The sequence below is a fragment of the Salminus brasiliensis genome, chromosome 20 (genome assembly GCF_030463535.1).
Source record: "Salminus brasiliensis chromosome 20, fSalBra1.hap2, whole genome shotgun sequence".
NCBI classification, from domain to species: domain Eukaryota; kingdom Metazoa; phylum Chordata; class Actinopteri; order Characiformes; family Bryconidae; genus Salminus; species Salminus brasiliensis.
Genome location: NC_132897.1, coordinates 6,589,931 through 6,615,731, shown reverse-complemented (window position 1 = coordinate 6,615,731; position 25,801 = coordinate 6,589,931). Strand labels below are relative to the sequence as shown.

The 25,801-nt window shown below is 40.9% G+C and overlaps 2 protein-coding genes and 1 non-coding gene across 4 annotated transcripts in view; 1 reads left to right on the top strand and 2 right to left on the bottom strand.

Moving 5' to 3' along the window:
- The window catches only part of hs3st1l2 (heparan sulfate (glucosamine) 3-O-sulfotransferase 1-like 2), a 34,570-nt gene extending 15,887 nt beyond the window's left edge, over positions 1-18,683 (top strand). Inside the window, exons 2-3 of one of the 2 annotated variants that reach the window (XM_072664703.1) lie at positions 11,504-11,585; positions 16,714-18,683. In XM_072664703.1, coding sequence (XP_072520804.1) covers positions 16,844-17,764 — 921 coding nt within the window. In that variant the 5' untranslated portion in view covers positions 11,504-11,585; positions 16,714-16,843 and the 3' untranslated portion in view covers positions 17,765-18,683. The remainder of the gene's footprint in view (positions 1-11,503; positions 11,586-16,713) is intronic. The other variant, XM_072664702.1, reaches the window with a different exon arrangement.
- An 865-nt stretch (positions 18,684-19,548) lies between these two features.
- On the bottom strand, positions 19,549-19,620 carry trnap-agg (transfer RNA proline (anticodon AGG)). The gene has a single exon. It is a non-coding gene; the product is annotated as a tRNA-Pro (tRNA).
- A 2,028-nt stretch (positions 19,621-21,648) lies between these two features.
- On the bottom strand, positions 21,649-25,293 carry h2az2a (H2A.Z variant histone 2a). The gene is made up of 5 exons (XM_072664541.1): positions 24,745-25,293; positions 23,056-23,133; positions 22,546-22,659; positions 22,321-22,450; positions 21,649-22,088 (listed from the first exon to the last, which is right to left on the bottom strand). The coding sequence occupies exons 1-5, from the start codon at positions 24,745-24,747 to the stop codon at positions 22,027-22,029; spliced, it is 387 nt and encodes a 128-aa protein (XP_072520642.1). The 5' UTR covers positions 24,748-25,293; the 3' UTR covers positions 21,649-22,026.
- Between the last annotated feature and the right edge of the window lie 508 nt (positions 25,294-25,801).

The window sequence follows — 25,801 nt, the reverse complement described above, 5'->3', positions numbered from 1 at the left end:
GCAAGTGACCAGTCTGTTCTTTATAGTAAGGTTTAAGAAAAAACAGGGAAAATGGGCAAGCTTAAGGATCTGAGCCATCTTGAGCCACAAGAACCAAACTGTGATGGCTAGTAAATTAGAGCATCTCCAAAACATCAGGCAGGCTTTATGAAGTGTTCCCGATATGCTGTGGTCAGTACCTAGCAAAAGTGTATTAAGAAAGGACGACCTATTTATTTATTACATATTTAAGTTCTTGTTTAACCTCTTAAACGTAAAATTTAAAAGTTTAATTTATAATATTATATTATAAATCTTATAATATTATATATATAGTATATTAACAGAATATGAATGTAATAAATGTAATTTATATATATATATATATATATATATATATATATATATATATATATATATATAAATTACATTTATTACATTCATATTCTGATAATGCAGGATACTCAGGTTCAACTACTCCTTAGTTTCTTAGGCTACCTGAAGCACTGTTGTATTCCAGTATCAAACAGCTGTGACAACATGAAAAAAGTATTAAATATTTTTCTTCACCTTATGGCATAAAAAACAACTATACGTATTGAACTAAAACCTACAGATACCCTTATCATGTATTTTACATTACTGCTGCTTTCTCACAATTTCATGGCACTACTGAGCATGTCAGCCATTTATCTTTGAGTTTTTTTTACTGAAATAGAATTGTGTAATTCCACTGCATAATTTCATGATTAATGAATGGAGTACATGTATCTAGGTTTGAGTCTGCACTCTCTGCACTTAGTTAGTTAGTTTTACTGTGAAAAATGACAAAAACAAAACAAGTCTGCTGATGCTGGCACCGCAGGTAGTGTGCCTGCTGTACGACTCCAGAGGTCTCTAAAGAGTTTGCTGTGTTCTTTCCACGTCCGTGTTGGTTTCTCCTGGGTCTTTGGTTTCATCCTACTCCTACTCCTCAAAAACACATAACAGGTGAATTGGATATGCTAAATTGCCCCTACATGTGAGTGTGTCAGTAAATGGGAATGTGTGGTACCCTGCAATGGAATGACACCCTGTCCAGGGGGAATTCCTGCCTTGTGCCCAAACATTTTGGGTCAGGTCCAGATTCACCGTGACCTTGACCCACAAACAGCAGATAATAAGATAAATGACTAAATTAATTGACATAACAATAACTCTCTCCTCAACCGATCACGTATGAAGACGCTATACTATATTGACAAAAGTATTGGGACACCTACACATTTAATCTACAGGACATTTTTTTTGACAACCCATTCTAAATCTATAAGCATTAATACAGAGTTGGTCCCCCTTTGCAGTAAGCTAACAGTAAGCTTGGGCCTCTGCAATTATTGAGTCAGCAGAGATTTCAAGGATGCAGAGGGGAAAGGAAATTCTCACAAACTGTCTTGTTGCATCGGTGGCATCCTATTACAGTACTGTGCTAGAATTCAGTGAGCTCTTTAGAACCACCTATTCTTTTACTAATGTTTATAAAGGTAGACTGCATGGCTAGGTGCTAGGTGCATTGCTGTGGCATAGAGACTGAATGAAACACCTGAATTCAATGACTGAGAGGTGTGTCCCAATACTTTTGTCCATATAGAGTATCAGATGGTTTTGTTATCACCCGTGATTAGTGTGACTTCTAAGGCCGCTTCTGTCAGCCTGGAACTGACATTTTCATTTCCAGATTTCCGGCAGCCTTCGGTAAGCTGAAATTGTCTGTAGAACCTCAGAGCCACCCTAGCAACAAGTCCTGATGCTGCAATCTTACTATTCGCCACATTTTCCACATCACTTCTCCAAACAGTGTGCAGCTATTCCCCCAAAGGAAACCTCAAACCAGGTCACTCTTCACACCCCCCTGACCCAACAGAAGCAGTGAAGTTCACTGACGCTTGTTCACATCGACCGAAACAGTCCAACCTCCATCTGCCATTCGCGCCTATTTACCCACAAACCCCTGCTGAGAAACAGATTACCACAGACATGCACAGGCTCCCCTCCAGACCTTATTGACATTGCCCTCACTGCACAATACAGTAGACCTACTCACTAGGGCTGCATGATCTGGCCGAAAAACTAGTATTGTGATTATACACTGTTAAAAGTATAAGATTCTTGAGGAACATTTAGAGATTCTTCTGTTTGAATCTTTAAGAAACCTTTAAGAAAAGATGTTCAGAAGAAGAAGGTTCCTTGAAGGTCACTCAAAGCACCTTCTCCACTTGTAAATGATTTAGCGGACAGTGGGACGGCTGATTTCTAACTTATCCTCTTTCCAGACTCTTCTGCAGCTACAACCTTTTCTCTGAAGGCCTGAGAGAGCTCTTTGGATCTGGCCATGGTGATAGCACTAATTTTAACAGTCAAGAGCAGACCAGACTAAATGTCTGAGCTTTAAATAGGACAGGCTCCTCCAGAATCCTCGCTAACCAGCTGTTATGCTGCACCTGATTCCAAGTAGTAATACATGTGGGATACAAGTTTTTCCTCATAAGAAAATAAAAATTCTATTAATTATATTTTCCTAATGATTTTAAAGACATTTCACCAGTTGTATGTGTTTAGTTATATTACCTCCACCTCTTATATACTGTGGTAAATATGGCACAGTCTATTGCATATGCAGCCCTAACACTTTGCAGTGCACACACAGACACTCAAACACCATTCTGTCGTGTAGGAAATACACTAGATGTCCCAATGTTTGTGGACACCTCTTCTAATGAATACACTGAGCTACTATAAGTTACACCCATTGCTGACACAGATGTGCAAATATACACACACACGCAGCTTGTCTAGATTCATGTGTAGAAAAGTACTGCCAAAAGAATAGGACTCTCTGGAGCAGGTAACCTAATGCATGAACCTAATGGCACCATGCCTAATACCAGGTGTGAGCTAGAGGGGTATAAAGCCCCCCTGCACTGAGCTGTGGAATGCTGTGGTGCTGTGGAAGCCCCCAGTATTAAGCGCCAACAATCTGGAATGATGGATGGTTCTCCAACCAGTACTTTTGGGAAGCTGGGGATGAGGCGGGGTGGTGATCATCCAACATTCTGACCTCACTAACGCTCTTGTCGCTGAATGCAATCAAATCCTCACAGCAATGCTCCTCCAAAATCTAGTGGAAAGCCTTCTTCCCAGGAAAGTAGAGGTAGCTACTCCAACAAAAGCAGGATCATTTTTTAATACTGCTGATTTCAGAAGGAACAATGAATGAGCAGGTGTCCAAATACTTTTTGTCCATATATAGGATCTTGTTTTTAGCTTATTAATGTTAAGAGAATGAGGGGAAAAACATTTCTGTTGGTTGATTTATTGTGACATTCTCACCCCTAACACAGGGCGGCTGGTGTTCTCAAAAAAAATAAACCAAAAACTTTATGAGCTGTTATGAGTTATGAGGTGTTGATGTGACACGACAGTATGCTCACAAACACGCAGGCTTACTCTCCCATACTGCATTTCTTACACACACACATACACACACATACACACACACACAAAAGAAGAGTGCAAACCACAAACTAAATCCTTTCAAACCCCCCCCACAGCCAGAGCCACACTGGAATGGGTGGCTGGTGACTGTGAGTTTGTGTGAGTGACAGTTTGATGGCTCTGGGGTCATTGTCTGTCAGTTAAACTGAAGTGCAGTGAAAATATAAGACTGTATTACCAATTCTGACACACTGTTAGCATGCTAAAACATACACACACACACACATTATCAGGTCCTTTCGTCCTTACGTTTTGACCCCAGACTGAAGTCCTTCATGCCAGGTAGAGCGAATGATGTAGTCGATACAAAAAGCATGCGAGATCAAAAATCAATCTACAGAGGCGGCATGACGGAGATTCATACCCACTCTCTCTCCCCCAGTACATCCGAATGTCTCTCTATCTGATTTTCCCCACTGACATTACATACTTATTACTCTCTCTCTCTCTCTCTCTCTCTCTCTCTCTTTTAACATAATTTCATTATCTCTCCCTCCTTCTCTCTCACATTGCATACATATACTCTCTCTCTCTCTACCTACACTTCATTCTCTCTCTGTTTACATGATTTAATTACCTCATGTTATGTACAGTATACTCTCTCTCTCTCTCCCACACACACACGCACACATTAAATACAGTATACCCTGTCTCTTTCTATCCCTTCCTCCTCCCCCCCTCTTTCTTCCTCTCTCTCACACACATTACATAAAGTACACTCTCTCCCTTTCCTACGTCTTCAACATTTCCTAAATCTCTGTCCTTCTCCTGAATCAGCAGATACAGTGGTCACTGAACGGCTGCGATCACACACACACACAGCAGACATACACAGACAGACAGACAGACAGAGTTTGTATGAGGTAGGCGGCAGTGTGCCAGTCATGGTACCATGCTCTTCATGCCAGCAACCCCATTAGTTAGAGCATACCCCCAACACACACACACACACACGCACACCATCCCCTGGCATCAAATACCCTTCCCCCAACTCCAAACCAACCCAAACATCCAGACAACCCACCCACCACACACACACACATCTCATTATCAATGCAAGGAACATGCAGAGGGGACTTCTGAGCTCTTGATACGATTGACCCAGATCTTCAAGCGTGAGTGAACAGAGGAGAGAGAGACAGAGAGAGAGATAATATAGGGATTTTCCTATCATCTATAGGGCTTCTCCTATCTCCTATATATATATATTTTTGGACACAATTTATATCTGATGGTACACAGGATTTGATAGTATACTGGAACTATGATAATGTATATATATATATATATATATATATAGAGAGAGAGAGAGAGAGAGAGGGGGGTGAGGAAAGGGGGGTAAACAGGGACAATGATAGACAGACAGACAGACAGACAGTAATGAAGGTGTGACAGAATCAGAGAGAGAGAGAGAAATTGTAAGTAAGAGAAAGAGAGGAATAGGGCATACAGGGACAGGAGATAGATAGACAGACAAACAGACAGACTGATAGACAGTAATAAAGGTTCGACAGAATCAGAGAGAGAGAGGAAAAAGGAGGGTATACAGGGACAATGCGAGGCAGAGAGAAAGAGAGAAAGAGTGACAGACAGACAGGACTCTGTCAGCAAGAGAAAGAGAGAAATGGAAGCGAGCGAGAGAGAATCACACAAAGAGACAAATAAATATACACTGAAGAGAGAGGAAGAGGGGGGGAGAATAGAGCTAAGCTTCATAAATAGGCTAATTTGAAACACGGCTGGGTGTCTGTGTGTGTGTGAATGGTTGTGAAGATTGGGCGGTGCAGGTCAGTGTGTGTGGCTCGGGCTGGGACAGGGGGCTCATAAAAGACTTATCTACAGAGTCCCTCTGCCTCTCCACTCTCCTCTCTGTCTCTCACCCTCTCTCTCTCTTTCGGTCTTGTTATCTCCCTCCCTCTCCCTGTCCTCTTTTCCCCTCTTCGTGCCCCCCAATACACACACACACACACACACTCCAGTCATAAGACAGAGCAATCAGATCTGCACACATGTGCTATAATCCACATTCACTGTTGTTGCTTTTTCAGGAGGAAAGGAGGGCCGGGTCTTAAAGGAACACTCTCCACACACACACACACACACACACAAGAACCATTCACCTAGAAAAGCACACGCCGAACAGGAGCCAGCGGGCAGATGTTGAAGAAGCTGTCTGTTGGCTTCTGTTATAAATGGATTCCTTTTTGTTTCTATGGGGAGGAAGAAGCTAGCAACACTATAGCACCCACCTAGCAACACCAAAGCAACCACCTGGGATATCACAGCAATGAAACACCATAGAAGCCACTGAGCAACAGCTGAACATCCACCTAGCAACACCAATGCAACCATTCAGAATACCACAGAAATCACCTAGGATACCATAGCGACATCCTAGCAACCACTAAGCAGCATCCTAGCAACACTACTGTAACCACCTTATTATCACAAAAAACACATAGCAACATTATAGCAACCACCTAGGAAAAATATAGCAGTCACCTAGCAACACCACAGTAACCACCTTCATGTCACAGGAACCACACAGACGCACCATAGCAAGGTGCAAAGGTTTGTGCAGATGATACAAACACACCAAGAACATCCAAATAAACCACACAGGACAGCGCAGCATCCACCTGGCAACACTCCAGCAACAACCTGAAACTGCATAGCAACTACCTGGAATATCATATAGGGCTGGTACAACTGGTCAACATAACTATAACGATATGGATACTGAAAATGTGTCAATATGTTAAGCAGATGCATCATATTATTACTACATATTTCTATTATTGAAATTGTAGCTTTTAGATCTCTAAAAGACTTTAGCTCGAATAACAAACTATTCCTCGTTTCCTTATTAACACTACGTAATTACTGCAGGAGGTCAGTCATTTGACTGAGGTCAGTCATTTTTGCTCCAGTCATCAGTCTGCTCCATTCCGAGCTACTATATTAAAAAATTAACAATATTGGCGGCTGCAGCAGAGTCTGACTCTGCAAAAAAGGTTTTTATAAGTTTTCCAAAGATCAAAAGCCTTCAAAGTACAGGCGTACTTGAAATTAGCATGAAACAAATAGGAGGTTAGTACACTGGGCCAGGTATCACTGTCATACCACAGCAGCACCAGCGCAATGCACGTTCGCCTGAGGAGAAAACACACAGGTGCTGTTTTGGGTGATAGACCACCAGAAATGTCTAGTAATGCTTATTAATTATGATCAATCAAGGGAAGCTTCTCTCCTTATTAAAGCGATGAATCCGTCTGCCTGCCACCCTAAGAATTTTCAGTACCTACAGGACTAAGAGAAAATGTCATGGCTAGAATCTGGGCTTTTATGTGCTGGTGTGTGTTTATACGCTTTGGAATTTGGAATTGTTTTATTCCGGCCATTATTTTAAGCACCTTTCTTTGTGTAGGGAATGCTAAATACACTTTGACTAGGGATATAAATACTCCAATGCACTGCTGACTATCACACTGGTGTTCCCTTTGTTTTGTTATTTTAATATAAAAACCTTCGTTTACTTTTTGTTTCATGCTGCATTAAACAATGACAACGTTTTTTATGTCAAAATAAAAGGAATTTAAAATGCTCAGTTTAACTGTTTTGGAGGAAAATTAATTGTTCAGATTAATCCACTAATCGATAAAATAGTCGATAGATATAATATCACGGCAACTGCATAGCAACCATCTTGCAACAACATAGCAATCAACTGAAATACCATAGCAACCACCTGAAATACCATAGCAACCCCATAGCAACGCTATAGCTGTTGTAATAAAACTTTATTACAGGTTATTCATTTATTTATATAATAAAACTCTAATGAAAAGTCTCTAAACGGACCCCTTTACGCAATAGAAAACTACTGCATTATAGCATGATCATTTTACCCCATTTTGCTGTTTGTCCATTTATAAATAAATATTAATACAATTGAAAGCACAGCTGAAGATGTCAAATGGTGGAAACCAAGGTTTTCATATGACTGCGACGATATGTATTTCCACTGTGTGTCTGTGTGTGTGTGTGTGTGTGTATCTCCTTATAACAGCATGTAAGGATTACTGAACCCCTGCAATCAGAATTAAGTTACTACAAAGCAAAGGAGACCCAAAGTCAGCAAAAGTGTGGTTTGAAGGGTGATAGGGGAAGTGTGTATGTGTGCGTATGTGTGCGTGTGTGTGTGTGTCTGTGTGTGTGATCACAGTCACTGAGCTCCTTTTCTGATGGGTAGTGGTATTCATAAAAGAGGATTAAACGTCACAGTGTGAGATGGTGGAGTGTGTATCAGGGTATGCTGTGTGTTCTCAGTAGGGGAGTATGTGTGTTTGTGTGTGTGTGTGTGTGTGTGTGTGTGTGTGGCAGAGGGAGAGAAAGTGAGACAGAAAGAAGGAAAGAGAGATTGGCTGAGTCTGGGAAAGTGGCTTTCTGTATCACTAGGTCTGTATGTCTTTGATAAAGCCCAATATATATGAGCAGACAAACAACACACACACACACATACACACACCTTGTACACTCTATGTCCAAATGTTTGTGGACACCCCTTCTAATAAATGCATTCAGATACTTTTAGTTGCGCGCTGTGCCCTAAAACATTAACCTGTTGGTACCATGCCTAATGCCAGACGTGCGCTAGAGGGGTAAAAAGACCCCCAGCATTGAGCTGTGGAGCAGTGGAACTGTGCTCTCTGGATGGTGCCTCATGATGTGTCTCATCCAATACTTGTGGGATAACGTTGGGGAATTCTTGTTGCTGAATGCAATCCAATCCTCACAGCATTACTCCAAAGTCTTGTAGTAGAAAGCCTTCCCTGGACAGTAGAGACAGTTACTCCAATAAAGCAGGATGCACTCTTTTTAAATACCCATGATTTCAGAAAAAACAATGAATGAGCTGGTGTCCCAATACTTATGCCCATATAGTGCATACAACAGATGTAGTGCAGTACTACTGACAGGGTTTATTCTGGATGAGTTGCAGGGGTATGTGAGGGCCAGCTTGTCTAAAATGATGTCACATTCTTAGACACGCCCCCTTTTTGTAGCGATGTGGTGGAACAGATAGAGACGGCAAGAATCGAGCTGGATGGTTCTGAAGGAGGACTGGTCGATAAAATATGAAGGAACAGGCATAGAGCTTTCAGCTTAGAAAACACATTTAAATTTTTCATTAAAATACAGCTGCTTAGCATATCTACATCTCTGTGCGAATGAAATGTCAGCAGCTACAAGGATGCGCAAATGACAAATAAGTGATTAAGAATTCCCATTTTAGACCAAAAACAGCATAAAGTAGGGCATTTCAGTTCAAATTTATGAACCCACTGCTTTCTAGAGCCATGATAGGGGATATGCTTGTAAAAAAAAAAAAAAGAGTGTGTGAGCTACATTTTACATTTTACTCTAATAATGTCATTTGTCTGATTTTTTTGTTACAAAAACATTAATAATTCATTTCATCATTACTATTGTCCAATCTCTCTTAATCCCATACAGACAAACAGGCTGCTTTTGTTACTGTGCCTTAAAGACTGATATATATAAATTAGCTCTGCACTGATTGGCCACCCTGTATAGAGGATATGCATTGACGCCACGTTCCTGCTGGAGCACACCCTCTTTATCCAGTCTAAGTGGCAAACCCCTCTGCAACACGGCTGCGTTTATTAGGGAAAACGGCTATCTGCTCAAGTTAATGGCAGTTGGACTCGACAGCAATCCATCCAAATGACCAAAGAAGCAATGGTCCATGGACATCAATGTGTAACTGTTAGCAAGGAACGTCCAGCTAACTGAGGCTCAAATCACACTCATTTAGGGATAAATCCTCATATCTGAGAGCACAAAGTGGAGGGAATCGTCTTAGGAGTGTTTTCAGGCACATTTAGTAGACTAGTTCATCCAGACTGGTTCATTGAGCTTATTAAAGCACAGTTAGGCTCAGGGTTAGGGGCTTGGTAAGCTTGACGAACCAGCCTGGATCACAGTCGGAACAGTGAAAAGGATAAGGTATAAAGTGCTTTACCACTCAGCCTTGGACTGAACCCATTCGCAAGTAAGGCCTGCCTACCTGTAATGGTCTGCCGAGAGTGAGAGTCAATTTAAGATTCCTCAATTTTAGGGCTGTGCTGTATGTTGTAGTTATTATGTTAGTAGACAGATTTGATGAATCAGTTGAGTTAAAGCTGAACGTTGCAATATATTCGAAGCCGAATGTTCAGATCTCATAGGTGGTTAAAGAGTTAAAGTCCCAGCCATTAAAGCCACTACAGAATGAATGAGGAATTTGTTTTATGGCTGATTTCGGTACATAAACACACATCAACAAACATCATAAAGGGACTTCTGTGGGGAAAGAAACTACAAGAAAAATGTATGCTACGGCCCTCTGAACACCAAACACTAGAGAATACAGAGTCTTTGCACATACAGTGACATGGAGACAAACTGACACAAGTTTTTTTCTCTAGTTTTAAAGCTACAACAGCACAGTTGCTTCAGACAGATTCCACCTTCTGTGCCTCATTAAAGCCAATATGTGCCTCAGTGACAGGCTCGGCTCTGTCGGACTCACAGTTGTTTGTCTTTGCTTATTGGCTAAAAACAGAGTCACTCCGTCAGCGAAGAGGAGAAAAGCCTTATCTGTCACGTTTGTTTCAGGGTTCATTTACCAAAGAAGCTGAGTTCGCTTCCATCTGTAAACCATCAAACTCATTCAGCATAATTAAGACTTTAATACGACGTCAGCAGTGTGTACAGCAGCTTATATCACACTGGAGAAAGATGCAAAGGTTTCCTTCTGCTGGTTTGGTCAGAGAGACAGCATAATCTGGCATCCAACAGTGAATAAAATATATATGGGCTTGTAGATGACGGAAATTAAGACGCATTAGAGGCCTTAGGTGGCTACAGACAAGGTACAATGTGTGTGTGTGTGTGTTCTAGTGAGGAGTGAAAAGGGAGAGAGCAGGGGAGGATATGCTGTCATAGCAAAAGAGTCACAAGGGACTCATGCGCCCCACTTAACACAAGATATCTGTTTTTGTACATACATACACTCATGTCAAACACACACACATGCAAGTGGGTTAATGCTCAGCCAGCATTTGGTGTGGGAGGGGCTAATATTTTAAACACATTACAGTTGACTATATTTATGCACTTTCTTATTCATCCTATATCTTTTTTTATAAGTACAGCTGAGCTCAGGGTTGGGTGCTTGGCAGAGGGAGTGGTGGAGCTTCAGCCTTCAAAACTACATCAGCACAATCACTTTTTGGCATTTAGGACTCGCTCACAGTGAAAAATATAAGGCATATAGGCCTAAAGTGGATTTAATCCTCTGTCAGATTATGTCTCCTAGTTAACATGAAGTCTTGTAGGACTATAGCCTCATGGGTTCAGACGCCTAGTGTGGCAAAGAACCACTTTCTTTGACAGGAAGGGGCATTTGACTGACATGCAAAATGACCAGACACAAACAAGGATAGATTAATGGTCTTATAAGACCCCCAAGCACAAGCAGAATTTAAATGGGATGTTTACATACACTCATTATCACACTCAGAGCACAGATAACAGACAACACCACTACCTGCCAGTGAGCTGCCACACCATGTGGGAGACCAGGGTTCAATTCCTGATCTGGGTGACTACGCAGCGCTATACCAATAAGACTCCTGACACTACACTGGTCCACCTCTGTAATTTGAGTAACCAAGTAAGTCGCTCTGGATAAGATAAATGTAATGTATGGACTTATGCTATGGTGATATTATGCTTTTTATATTAGACTAAGATTTTTGACCTGGAAAAGAACAATTATACAGAAGGCCTTCCTTTTAGGGGTGTTACCTGAACACCATCTGTATGTAAATGAACTACAAACAAATATATATTTTTCTGTCTTAACCCAAGTGGTCTCGACTACAACACTGCTAACTTACCTTATTGGCTCCATCATCGGTAGGTCACAGGTTCCATCCCTAGTGATGCCACAGCCATCCGTGACTAGGAGTCCCGAAGAGTCTAACTGGCCTTGCACTCTCTGGGTGGGTAGAATGGCCGTCCGTCTTCCTGTTTGAAGGGAGTAGATGTTAGCATTGAGTCCTAACTACTGAGTTTCCTAATTGAAAACTGATTAAAATGGTGCATGCAAGTGCGAAAACATAAATGGGGGTGAGCCAGGCAATCATGTTAGTGTTACTAACATACTTCCAGCAGTTGTGGTCGTCAAAGCTTACATTAACTTTTGCAAGTTAGTTTTACATGATGATCACAGGCTTTGCATGGTAGCCAGAAAAGCTATTCTTTAAAGAGGGATTCCCTTTCCCTCTAAATATACACTAATGGTCAAAAGTTTCAGAACACCCCCAATTTTCCTGGCTTTTATTGACATTTCAGTAATTTAAAGGTAAAAGTGCACGTATCTGTCACTGTACAGCGAAATGTGTCCTCCACATTTAACCCATCTGGTAGTGAACACACACACACACACACACACACACCTCCAGCGCCCGGGGAGCAGAGAGAGTAAAGGGCCTTGCTCAAGGGCCCAACAGTGGCAGCTTACCGATCCCAGGAATTGAACCCACAACCCTGTTATCGATATCCCGGTGCTCTAACCGCTGAGCCACCACTGCTCCCATTAAGTCATTTGAGTCCTCAAATGATACAAAGGTAAGCAGTGAGCAGCCAGGGCTTTTAGGGGTGGAGTATTCTGACTCTTAACCATGTCGATCTTACAGATCTAGAAATTACAGATAAAGCCAGAGTGAAATAAGCACAGTTTCCCACACCAGCAAAAGACTCTTATAAACTGGAGAAAACTGAAAAGATTTCTAGTACAGAAACAGGTGGTTGGTGTGGCGCAACAGATAACACCACTACCTGCCACTGAGCTACCACAACCTGTGGGAGACTGGGGTTCGATTCCTGGTCTGGGTGACTGTGGTGCTGCGCTACACCAATAAGAGTCCTTGGGCAAGACTCCTAACACTACACTGACCCACCTGTGTAATACGAGTCACCTTGTAAGTCGCTCTGCATAAGAGCGTCTGCTAAATGGCATAAATGTAAATGTAACAGGTCTGACAGACCCAAATCCACAACAGCATCAGAATCCAAGTGTTGCGTGATAGACGGCTCACGTGAAAGCTTCACCTGACTTGGAGCTGCAGGTTATATGTTAGTGTAGTGTATATATTTATAGTGTAGTATATATATATATTAGTGTAGTGTATATATTTATAGTGTAGTATATATATATATTAGTGTAGTGTATATATTTATAGTGTAGTATATATATATTAGTGTAGTGTATATATTTATAGTGTAGTATATATATATATTAGTGTAGTGTATATATTTATAGTGTAGTATATATATATTAGTGTAGTGTATATATTTATAGTGTAGTATATATATATATAGTGTAGTGTATATATTTATAGTGTAGTATATATATTAGTGTAGTGTATATATTTATAGTGTAGTATATATATATAGTGTAGTGTATATATTTATAGTGTAGTATATATATTAGTGAAGTGTATATATTTATAGTGTAGTATATATATATTAGTGTAATGTATATATTTATAGTGTAGTATATATATATAGTGTAGTGTATATATTTATAGTGTAGTATATATATATTAGTGTAGTGTATATATTTATAGTGTAGTATATTTATAGTGTAGTGTATATATTTATAGTGTAGTATATATATATTAGTGTAGTGTATATATTTATAGTGTAGTATATATATTAGTGAAGTGTATATATTTATAGTGTAGTATATATATATTAGTGTAGTGTATATATTTATAGTGTAGTATATATATATTAGTGTAGTGTATATATTTATAGTGTAGTATATATATATAGTGTAGTGTATATATTTATAGTGTAGTATATATATATATAGTGTAGTGTATATATTTATAGTGTAGTATATATATATTAGTGTAGTGTATATATTTATAGTGTAGTATATATATATAGTGTAGTGTATATATTTATAGTGTAGTATATATATATTAGTGTAGTGTATATATTTATAGTGTAGTATATATATTAGTGAAGTGTATATATTTATAGTGTAGTATATATATTAGTGAAGTGTATATATTTATAGTGTAGTATATATATATAGTGTAGTGTATATATTTATAGTGTAATATATATATATTAGTGTAGTGTATATATTTATAGTGTAGTATATATATATATATAGTGTAGTGTATATATTTTTAAATCAGTATAAGTATTGTATTTCCTTTTGTTCATTAACAAAAAACATTATTTTAGCATCAGATGAAACTGGAATAATAAAAGAGTTTATGAAAGCACCCCCTAATGTCCCATATCAGCCTAATCTCCCACTTTGCTGAACCACAGCACCAAAAAAAGCAGCGTTAGTAGTGACTCAGACCACTGGCCTGAAAGCATCAGTCATATAATGATAGCCTGCGATGCTTCAGGTTAACCGCCGTCTGCCTGGGGGATAAAGCGAGAGCCATTACTGCGGACAGCTCGCTCTGTAATGACGGAAGTTGATGATGCTTGTAGCGGTAATGATGATGATGATGATCTTCACGCGCTGTCGCGCATGCGCGGAGTGGCTTCATAGCGACTCCCAGCGGTGCAATTAGACAGCATGAGGAAGAGCAGCTTGTTTACACCGCCTCTCTGCTCCAGACCGGAGATGGAGCAAATTAATAACCCCGACTCAACAGGGAGGAAAGCAGAGGTGGAGAGTGGTTAAAGTAGCCGCTCCGAAGTACAAGTATTGTGACATAAGTGAAATAACGACTAGAAGTAAAAATAGGAACAGAAGAAACTTCAGTGTAATATATATATATATATATAATACTGAAGTTTCTTCTGTTCCTATTTTTACGCCAAATTATAGTGCCAGCTAGCTAGTTCCTTAACGAGGGGCGAGTTGCTAGGCCGCATCACCGACCTCCCCTCACCGCGCAGCCTGCAGCCCCTTCTTCCGCTCTTTACACAGACCAACACGCGTCTCCTCCCTGCTTGTTTGTTAGTTATTTGGGTATTCTTGTCTTAATCCTTGAAGTTTAGCTCATTCCTGTTTTTAGCTGAGGATATTTACCTAATTCTTGGTTCACTGTATGATGGACAGCGACAGCGTTCAGCGGAGTGATACAGTGGTTGTGAGAAATAGCGGAACGGTTAGAGCGCGTCTCGACCAATCAGCTTGCGTGGCCGGAACTAACTGCGCTATTACCTTGAGTATATGGTGCACTTCAGCATAGGAGCTGAGCTTCCTCCTCTTCAGCTCTTAACAACTGAAATATATGAAGAAGCTGAATGTTTTTATTTTATTCTTTATGAATCTATTGTTTCTGTTTTTAGCTGTTTTGAGGTTTCTTAATTTTAGCTCTTCTGAAAAAGCTGAATTTCCCTAGTCTTAGTCCTTATGAAGAAGCCAAGGTTTCTTATTTTAGCTTTTATGAAAAGCTAAAATAATTTTCTCTTGATTACAGGGAGCTATGTAGGGGTAAATGAAAATAAACATGATGATTGGCTAATATTTTAAAAGTTTTTATTCTTTTTTATAGTTCATTTAAATGACATTTTTTCTATTTTTGATATCTAATGTTTTTATCTTGATTTTCTATGTGACTACCCTTTTTTTTGTTTTGTTTTTTTACAGTGTGATGAGAGGCCTCTTTTGTATCAGTGGTGGTATTTGTATTTGGGTGTGGTTCTATTGTTCACCACTAGACGGAGACAACTGTAGAAGTATCCCAGATGTAGAAAATAAAACCCATAGAGGGCTTCTCTGATGGGATTTCTGCAAGTGCAAGTGCTGCTTTCAGCATGAATGTTTAATGTGCCTCCTCTGGCGGTGTTTTAATAGCAATGTTAATTAAATCACACAAAGAGAATATTATTTCTACTGCACACAGTTACACAGACCTCTGTTCACTTCATTAATATAACACAAAGGGGAGTCGGATGCTAAGGGGGAATCCCTTCTTTACTGTGAACAGTTTTCCAGAAATTCTCTTGGTTTTACAGGCTAGTATTTAAAAGCTAAAAATAATCACTTTTATCCAACAGTTAAAAGCTGAAATTCAATACAAGATTGAAGCAACACCCCATTTCCCCATGAACTGATTCAGAGTCCTACACAGTAATGAAACTGGTGCACACACCTGAATCATGCCAGCAGCTTGACACATAAGCCTTATTGGGTGTAGGTCATCTTCAAGAAATTTAAAGTCAATTAAACCACATGATGTCTCAAAAATGTCCAATCTGGAATTTGAATGGAGCAGTCTTTGAACAGGAAACACCCCAACCCAAAAATGTCCCGCATTAGGCTAATTCACCCTACTGCTATTAGATTGTTTATCTAGATTATCGTAGCCATGGTGTAATGTGGTGTTACAACACATTCCTTAATTAATTAATTAATTTAGTTATTTAGCATGACAAATATTATGTAAAATGTGTTTTTACTTATTTTAAGATACTCAAGTTGAAATTAAAGCTATCATTTGGTTATATAATTTATATAATTATAAAATTTGGTTAATTAAGGCTATATATTAGTTTTGGTAAATTAATAAATGCTTATGTATTATTGTTCATTAGCAAAGCTGTGTGAATTTGGAGGTGGCTAATTCCCTCCTACCCTCTTACAAACACACTTCCATGGCCCTACAACTTAGGCCTACTTGAAGTCCCCCAGCCACAACATCCTAACCACGATAGACGCCTGTGTTTCTACAGTGTCCTATATTTGAAAAGCAAAATATGGTCACCCTAGATTAAGCAAAGATATTTGCAGCTTGTAACAGACATTTAAGTACCAGGTTTTTACTTTGGATGGTACAGTTTCTCCTGCAGCCTTCAGTTAGCTTAGCATAATGTCCAGCTTACACCACTGAGGACGGAATATGGTCCAACCATAGAGAGACTTTTAATATCAACACAAACTGAATCCAACATCAGTCCCTCGCACCTCATTGACCATGTGTAACACGTCAGACATGTTCATTACTGGTGCTGGGTATGGTTGTTTTTGGACGCAGTGAATAATATTTTGTGAATAAGTTATTTTCAGTCTTTAAAACTTTACATTTTACACAGAATGCTGGTAAAATACTTTCTTGCTTGAACTCTTTTCCTGTTCATCCACAGATGTTTACAGCAGAGATCTGAAGCGGTCACCATCAACAGCTGTTGTGTACCAGCTTGACCGTGCCCCCCAGCCGTGTGTACGTCCCCTGCCTGCTGAGTGTGCTACCCTTGACCTGACTGAAGTGTCGCCATGTTGTGGACTCTTGTGTTGGCGCTGATCCTCTTGCTGGTGCTCCAGGCCCAGTTGTGTGTGTGCCTGCGTGAGCTCAGATCCTCCGCCACCTCAGTGACCTCTGATACCTCAGTACCCCCGGCTCAGGTTCCAAATGCCACAGCCTCGCGCCGAATGCCAGGGGCCATCATCATCGGGGTGCGAAAGGGCGGCACCAGGGCCTTGCTGGAGATGCTTAACCTTCATCCAGACATCGAGGTCGCCAAAGCCGAAGTCCACTACTTCAACCTGGACGAAAACTTCCGCAAAGGCCTGGACTGGTACCGTGCACAGATGCCTCTCACCCTGCCAGGACAAGTGACTGTGGAAAAGACACCCGGCTACTTCACAGCACCTTTGGCTCCATCCAGGATGTGGTCAACAAATCCTGCGGTGAAGCTTCTGCTAATCGTCCGCGATCCGGCTGAGAGACTTGTGTCGGACTACACGCAGGTTCTTCACAACCGCCTCCAGCAGAACAAGCCCTACCAGCCTCTAGAAGAGTTGCTGCTGCGCAAAGGCAGAATCAACCCCAGCTACAAGGCCCTCCAGAGGAGCCTGTACCACCAACACCTGGCTAGGTGGCTGGAGCTCTTCCCCAGAGAGCAGATCCACATCGTGGACGGGGAGGCACTGATCCGGGACCCATTCCCTGAGCTTCAGAAAGCCGAGAAGTTCCTAGAGCTACCACCCCGGATCACGCAAGACAACTTCTACTTCAACACCACCAAAGGGTTTTACTGCCTGCTGTCTGAAGGACACGACAAGTGCCTTGATGAATCCAAAGGAAGACCACACGCGCCACTCAGTAATGAAGTATTCCAAAAGCTATGTCGATACCTCTGGGTGCCCAATCAGATCTTCTTCAGGATGGTGGGCCGGACCTTCAAGTGGTGTTGATGGAAGGCCACAGCATTTGTCTGAACTGCAGGGCAGGGTTTCAGAACTGCAGAGAAGATTCCTTTAAAACGTTCAGGCTCCTCAGAACCTCACACAGTAGTTGTTATTTGATTGAATACCAGTCTGCATAAAAGCTGGTCCCGTTTCAAGCTGTTCGAGTCCAGGAGCCGAAGAAGAAAAACTGTGAGAGCACACATGAGGATCACATCTCTGGTCCACACTTGGTCCCTCCAGGTGTTAGATGTGCAGAACTGCGGCAGACTGCTGTGTGAATTCAGACCTGTAGTAGGACACATTTCGTAGACTGTATGTTTAAAGTGTAAATGTTCAGAAGACTGGAAGCCTTCATTTTGCGCACTATGTACGATACATCAATCAAACAAGCAAGCCTTCACTTTGCTAAATATGTAAAAATATATATATATAACTCTCTCTGGTCATTGAGGATAATGTCATCGGCGGGGTGGTCCTCGAGATGCCCTCCTCACAGAGCTAACCTGTGCTTTCTGTGTATCTTGTGTGCTTTATGAAGCTCTCTGAAAAGTTGTAAATAGTACGAGTGAGCCATAATCCATAGTCCAATAGCTGTTTTTCATATTCGCTGTTCATAATCCTAATAATTTGTACTTGAATATTTCTTTGGGACGTTCTGAATAGAGATCTCTATTTTTTAACTGTCTCTTACAATGGGTTATTTTAAGACATCGGTTCAGCACAAAAAATATTTTTTTTATTCAGTAAATGTTTGTACATAATCCTTCAATATTAGACTAATGTAAGAACTCTAATACACACAATAACTGTTTACCATCTTTAACTCTTCCAGTAATGGATAACCAATGCAGTCTACTCTGTAATTCAGGACCCAGTGTAAGCAAACATCAACTGATTTTGTAATTAAAGACATTTTTTCTTTGGATCAACTTCTCTCTCAAGTCAATCAGTAAGTCCTGAAATGGGACGGACCAGTGTTCAAAAGGTCTGAGATACTAAAACCACTGTAGTCCCAATAAGAACTGTGTGTTTATGTGTCCGAGATCACAAAACACACAAGGACCATGTCTGAAGTTCCTCCAACCTGTCAATCCAATGTCCTGTAAATTTCCCTATCTGCTTCCTGTGACCGTTTTCCATCCTACTCAGCTGACCACCAACGTCCATAGGACAACTCAACAAGCTCATCATGGTCATTTTGAACCAGGTTACCAATAAAACCAGTAAAAAGAGACGCAGGGCTGAATGTAGACGTACATAGCTGTGTCTCTTTGCTAGTTGTGGGGTCCAGGGCGCTCACTAATGTTGCTTCTGGTTACTTGGACTGAGTGGCTCTTGTAGCTCAGTAGGTGCTAGCCTTTAGTCTGTCCATTCAGGGATGTGATGTGGTGTTAACATAAAGAATCACGCTGGTCAGCAAGCATGCTGGGGACCACCACACCATCTCCTCCCTGTTCCTCAACACTTTTGAGTGTTTCTAGGATGAGGCTAGTTTTGTTAGGCCTTGGATAATCAGCAAAAGGATATTGTGGATACTGTCCAACAATACCCAACGTCCAGCTAACCCAGACCTGGGAGAAATGTCACCCTGATAGGATGCTGAGGCAGATCTTGGTCAGCAGAGGGCAATATACGACGCCCAGGGCTCACCTTGCCATCATCACAGGTACACTCAACAGGACAAGACATCTACTGCTGCTGCAGCGCCCAGGGAGCAGGGAGGGTGAAGGGGCCAACAGTAGCAGCTTGCCGAGCCCGAGGATTGAAGCCACCACCGCCCTACAAAAGCAGGGCTCGTCTGGGATTTGAACCCGGGACCTCTCGCACCCTAAGCGAGAATCATACCCCTAGACCAACGAGCCAGATGTATGAACACTGCTCCCCATCACAGCTACAAATATCTAGAGTTCTACAACCACCAGAGCTCCACTGCTCCTGTCCCAGTACAGCTGGCTACAACACCAGCGCTTCACTTCTAGCCCCTTAGACACGCTTAACAAACTCCTCATAGAACTGAGGCCATTGCGGCGACTGACCGCTAGATGGCGGTAAAGCGCCGCTCGTCTGAACCACTGACTGATGGCATCAATTTTCCAAGGTGGATCCCACCTGGTTCTGTATTTTCTGTAGAGTTAAATTTTTTATTCCATTTTGCAATATTCTTACAATTACCTGCATGAAAGTCTGTGTGTATTTAGGCCACAACTTAATTTTAAAACTATGGTAAAACAGTGCAGGTACTGACATGTACTTCCCATCATCACCTCTGTAAAAATCCTAAGGGAAGGAGATCTCCCACCAAACCACTCTTGTGGACTTCTGTGTTGGGGGTTGCACTGGGGGTAAAGCTGTCAAGTACACCTCCACACTCTTCATTCTCCTACCTGCATAACATGGTCAATCCAAAGGTAAAGGTAAAGGTGCAAGTATTTGTCACTGTTCACTGTACAGTGAAATGTGTCCTCCTCATTTAACCCATCTGTGGTAGTGAAAACACACACACACACACTAGTGAACTAGGGGCAGTGAGTATACACACACACACACACACACCCAGAGCGGTGGGCAGCCAACTCCAGCGCCCGGGGAGCAGAGAGGGTAAAGGACCTTGCTCAAGGGCCCAACAGAGGCAGCTTGCCAAGCCCGGGAATCGAACCCACAACCCTGTTATCAACAGCCCGGAGCTCTAACTGCTGGATAAAAAAAAATCTCCAATTAGAGACTCCAATTCAACTAGATTTTGAAGCATTGCTGTGAGGATTTGATTGCATCCAGCAACAAGCGCATTTGGTGAGGTCAGGATGTTGGATGATCACCACCCCACCTAATCCTTAAAGTATTGGATGGAGGAGATACATGCATGTAATGTTTGCATGGAGAACACAGTTCCACTGCTCCACAGCGGGCATAGTGTCAATAGGTTCATGTTTTTTGTCCTATTCTATTGGCAGTACCTCTTTACAGGGACTAGACAAGCTGTGTGTCAGCAATGGGCACAACTTAAGCACATTTGGACATAGAGTACTAGTCTATAATCAAGGTTTCCGATCCCTGCTCATGGTGACCTACAACACTGCAGGTTCAAGCATTCCTTCTCTTAACACACCCCATCAAGATCAACTAATCATTAAACTCGGCTGGTCATTTTTGTCCCTTAAAACATCACAAGGGGTAAAACAAACACTGAACTGAAAGGACGTATCCCGTGACATATCAACTGTATGCAAATTCCCTTATAAAGGTAAAAAAAAGGTAAAGGTGCACGTATTTGTCACTGTACACTGTACAGCGAAATGTGTCCTCCGCATTTAACCCATCTGGTAGTGAACACACACTCACATGTGTTAGGGGCAGTGAGTACACACACACACACCCAGAGCGGTGGGCAGCCAACTCCAGCGCCCGGGGAGCAGAGAGGGTAAAGGGCCTTGCTCAAGGGCCCAACAGTGGCAGCTTGCCAAACCCGGGAATCGAACCCACAACCCTGTTATCGATATCCCGGCGCTCTAACCGCTGAACCACCACTTATATTCCCTTACTTATATAATTAATCAGCCAAGACATGCTTGGTTCTTTAATTTTGGGTTGGAGCCAATATCCTAGAGGTCTGGGTCAATGGCTTGTAACTCCAGTGAAAAACTAAAGAAGCACACTTTGGACACCAAACACTTCCTGGCTGAACACATAAAACACATGTTAGACCTGGACCCAAGTCCTAATCCCCTGTTAGTTTAGATAAAGCTGGCAATAACCCAGCGCCTGTGTTCCTGCACACAATAAGCATAAGACAGCACATAGTACACACAAGCCACCAGTGAGGATAGTGGGAGAAACTGTAGGGTGTTGGGGTTGGGGTTTCTTGGAATTATACGAAACATGACAAGAAGCAGTTTTGTAAAAAAACTTTTTATCGGTTCCATTTTTCAGTATAAAACACTTCCATAGCTCTGGCCAATCAAACAAATTAATTTCACTTTCACAACAGGACGATCACAATTCCTGCACGTCTCTCTAAAATAGCTTTGGGGGGTTGGGTGGGGGTAGAAGAACTGTTTTAAACTAATTTTGTAGAGAACAATAACACAACCTAACAAAATCACTGGTGGTTAGCTAGTACAACATTAACATTAATTTAAAAGAAAATAAAGGAAAAAAATGTAAAGAAAAAAACAAAACAAAAAAGGATGAATAAATGAACGTAAGCTGATCTGGTCACAGTCCAAACGCGAGTCCTTGAGTCCAGGTCACCACGGCAATGACGATGGTGATTATGCAGTCTTCTGCTGGCCCTTCTTGCCAATCAGAGACTTGTGGATGTGAGGGATCACACCTACAGAAGCAAAACATCCAAGATTACTCTCCATCCTCTTTAATAGGACATATTCTCATTTCTCTTAAAAGAAAATTAACTTCTTTTTTTTTTTAATAAAACCATGGAAAAAAACATCTGAGCCAAACCGAGTTCAACACAGAGCCATTACTCCTCAGTGCATTAACTAATATGTATATAAATGCTCCACAACAGTAGTAACAATTCCAAGCCCGAAAGCATCCCAACTCACCGCCACCAGCGATGGTAGCCTTGATGAGGGAGTCCAACTCCTCATCTCCACGGATGGCCAGCTGTAAATGGCGGGGAGTGATACGCTTCACCTTCAGATCTTTGGAGGCATTCCCTGCCAACTCCAGCACCTAAGGATATATATAACGTCAATCAACTATGGAAGCCAATCCGGTTTAGGGAGGAAAAAAAAAAAAACAGCCCTGTAAAAAGTGTCCAACTTTACCTCAGCTGTCAGGTATTCAAGGATGGCAGCACTGTACACCGCTGCTGTAGCCCCCACGCGCCCATGGCTGGTAGTACGGGTCTTCAAGTGCCTGTGGATACGACCCACAGGGAACTGCAAACAGGTGGAGAGACAGCCAACCCATTTACTACAGGTGCAAAATCTAACAGATGCATGTCATTTAAATTAACAATAATAAATTATAAAAATAATTTATAAATATAAAAATGTGACAGCAGCAGTATATATATCATAACTACTAGCATCCCAAACAGCAACTCATGCTCTTATCATACTAACTTGCGATTTTAATGCCTGCATCATTACAAAAACAAACCGTCACATCACACACAAACTACAAAAAGGCTGAAGTGAAGAGACAGTCAACCGAAATCGCGACAAACCTGCTTTTCAACCACTGCTTCACAACTTTCCAGTAATCTAAATGGTCCACACCTAAACATTACATATTCTAGGAAGTAGGGGAAACTGCACGGTCATACAGCTTACCTGAAGTCCAGCCCTTTGTGAGCGAGACACTGCTTTCGCCTTGGCTTTGCCGCTATCTTTTCCTGCCTTGCCACCGGCCTAAAACACAGAGAGGGGGCGTCAGGTGTAGCAGTCAAAACTTCTCTGAATGACAAATGCACTCAAAAACAAACGCAGGTAATGTCTCAAATTTAAGCAATAAGCTTTAAATAAGTGAGACATGATATTTTTGCAACTTATGTATCGGACCTGTTTATATAAGTCAGCTGCAAATAAGCAAACATGCTAAAGTCATTTTTGCACTACTTTTTATTGGAGTTAACCAAACCTGTTGGTGTTAATTATCTATTATGCATTATTAACTGAAGATACCCAGATTTATTTATTTTCTCAAAAGAAAAAAGAAAAAACATCCATATGGAAGTTGTAAACAGAAAAAGTTATTGTAGTTATTGCTTTAAAAAGCATCAAATTTCTAACAAATTACATAATTTATCATTTCTTTAAGAATTTTAGTATTTACTATGTTGTTTTTAATCAGAAACCCCATATAAGGAGCTATTTAACATAACAGCAAACGTTACAAACTTACTTTTTTAAGCCATATTGATTGTTAAATTTTAAAGAATATATTCAAGCTAGTCCCCAGACAAGTTCAGCAAGCATTTGACCCAAAATGATCTTTTAAAAAACTTTTTAAAAAGTTTACAGACACTAATGGGTTAAAGTAGGCGAAGCTCAGCAAGTCAGTCTGTTTAGCAAACAGTCCCCCTGTCCCTCATTCACACTGCGGTGTTTCCCGCCGAGTAGGGTCGCAACTACTCCGAGAATCCCCCCTTTATTAACCTAAAATGGGCTAAAAGTGCTTAAAATATCTACTTAGACATTTAGTTTGCCACCTATTAAAATATGCCAGCGCTTACTGAAAGACCAGCGACCTCTTTCTGGCTCCCAATGAATGAAATAACTAAATCAGCAGCCTACGGTTAAGCTCCAACTCCCGCTCAGAAAACTGCATTTGCTGAAATCCAAGAGAAAAATACGTTCAAACGTTTGTAAAGATGTTAAACCATGTTTATTCTGAATTAGCACCAACTTGGGTGTATTATTGGCCCAATAAACCAGCATAGCATAGTTGTTTTCAAGGGAAAAGCACAAACTTTGCGGCGTTTATTTACTCAGTCGAGGTGGCAAATCCAGGTCCGGGAAGTCAAAATCCGCGCCAGGATTTTGCTCCAACTGCCTGGACGGCTCCGCTGCGCGGAGCCGTCCAGGCAGTTGGAGCAAAATCCTGGCGCGGATTTTGACTTCCCGGACCTGGATTTGCCAAAATTATTGACATCCTCTTTGTAGCTCATCTATCCGCACTAATCTGGAGCTACGGCTAGAAAAGAGAGCCACGTTATATATTTTAACCTAATCTCAACGGGAGATTACGCCGTTTTAAAAATGTCGAGAAATTAGCATTGAAACGTTTTTTTAATTTTTTTAATTTTTTTTTATTTATTATTAATCGTACTTTAAACCGTGCGGTTCTCCATATCGGCGAATTCAGCAGCAGGCAAGCTAACCAACTGTTTTACGCCTTTTAAAACATTTAGCTATAACAACACAGAAAACAGACACGCATGCAAGCACTACTCGGCGATCCGTAGGAAGAAAAGAAAAAAAAAACGCATAGATGTACAGATAGAAAGCCCATAAACATACCATTTTATCGGTTTGACGTTTAGGAGGTGGATTCAGGAGCTAAAACCCAATTTCGCCTCAAACACAGAGGAACAATAAAGCCCCTTTAGGAGAGAACACTCAAAGCATACCGAGCAGAGACGACAGCCAATGGCAAGCGACGTTGTTGTTTCGAATTTCCTGCGAGACCAATCAAATGAGGCCTTGTTAAAGAGTCCTTTACCATCCCCCCACCGATGAATGGCACTCGCACACACAGGCACGTAGGCGGGTCTTACTACAACTGCCAAAATGTACAGAAAAAGAAGGGCTACAAACTTTATTTTGGGGGGTGTGTGATAGTTACTAGCCTACAGCTAGAGTGTTTAGCCATTAAACTTGGATATAAGGTCATTCTTGTATGTATTGGCACTTTTTCTGTGGTGAGGACTTGTTCGGTAGTGTGTGTTTTGCAGACGATTTAGCTATTTTCCATGTTGTGGAGAAAGAGTGACGTGTTTTCTTTTATTATTATTATTATTATTATTATTATTGTATATTTTATAACAATATTATATAATAATAATAATAAAATAATAAAATATTTAAAATATGTTAATTTCAGTTCTCATTCTTATTGCATTATTTCCAGCTATATAATCCCTAGATATGGAAGCATTTCACAACGCAGGATTTCTCCGTTAGCCAGATACCCCGAACCCAAAGTTGAGGGTTGTCCAATAGAAATCTTCCTCAGCTATTTCCCTACAGAACAGGCTTGACTTCGGGTTCAAATTATCCAGCTAAATTGAGTAATCTTATTGTACTAAAGATAAGATCAAATATGTGAGGTTTAATCCGGAGTTGTTTTTTTTTTTTTTCATTGAATTAAAATGTAAAACGAAAATGATAAAACACGTACACACGGCTTGAAAATAAATAACTATGAAAAAATAAACAGAAAATACAATTAATGTAATAATTTAGGGTGCCTTCACGCAAGGTTTTTATTATTATGCATAAATTTAGGGTATTTACTATAGTTCATGTTGTTATTTTTAACCCTATTGACAGAGCAGCGAGCCAATCGCCTTGTCAG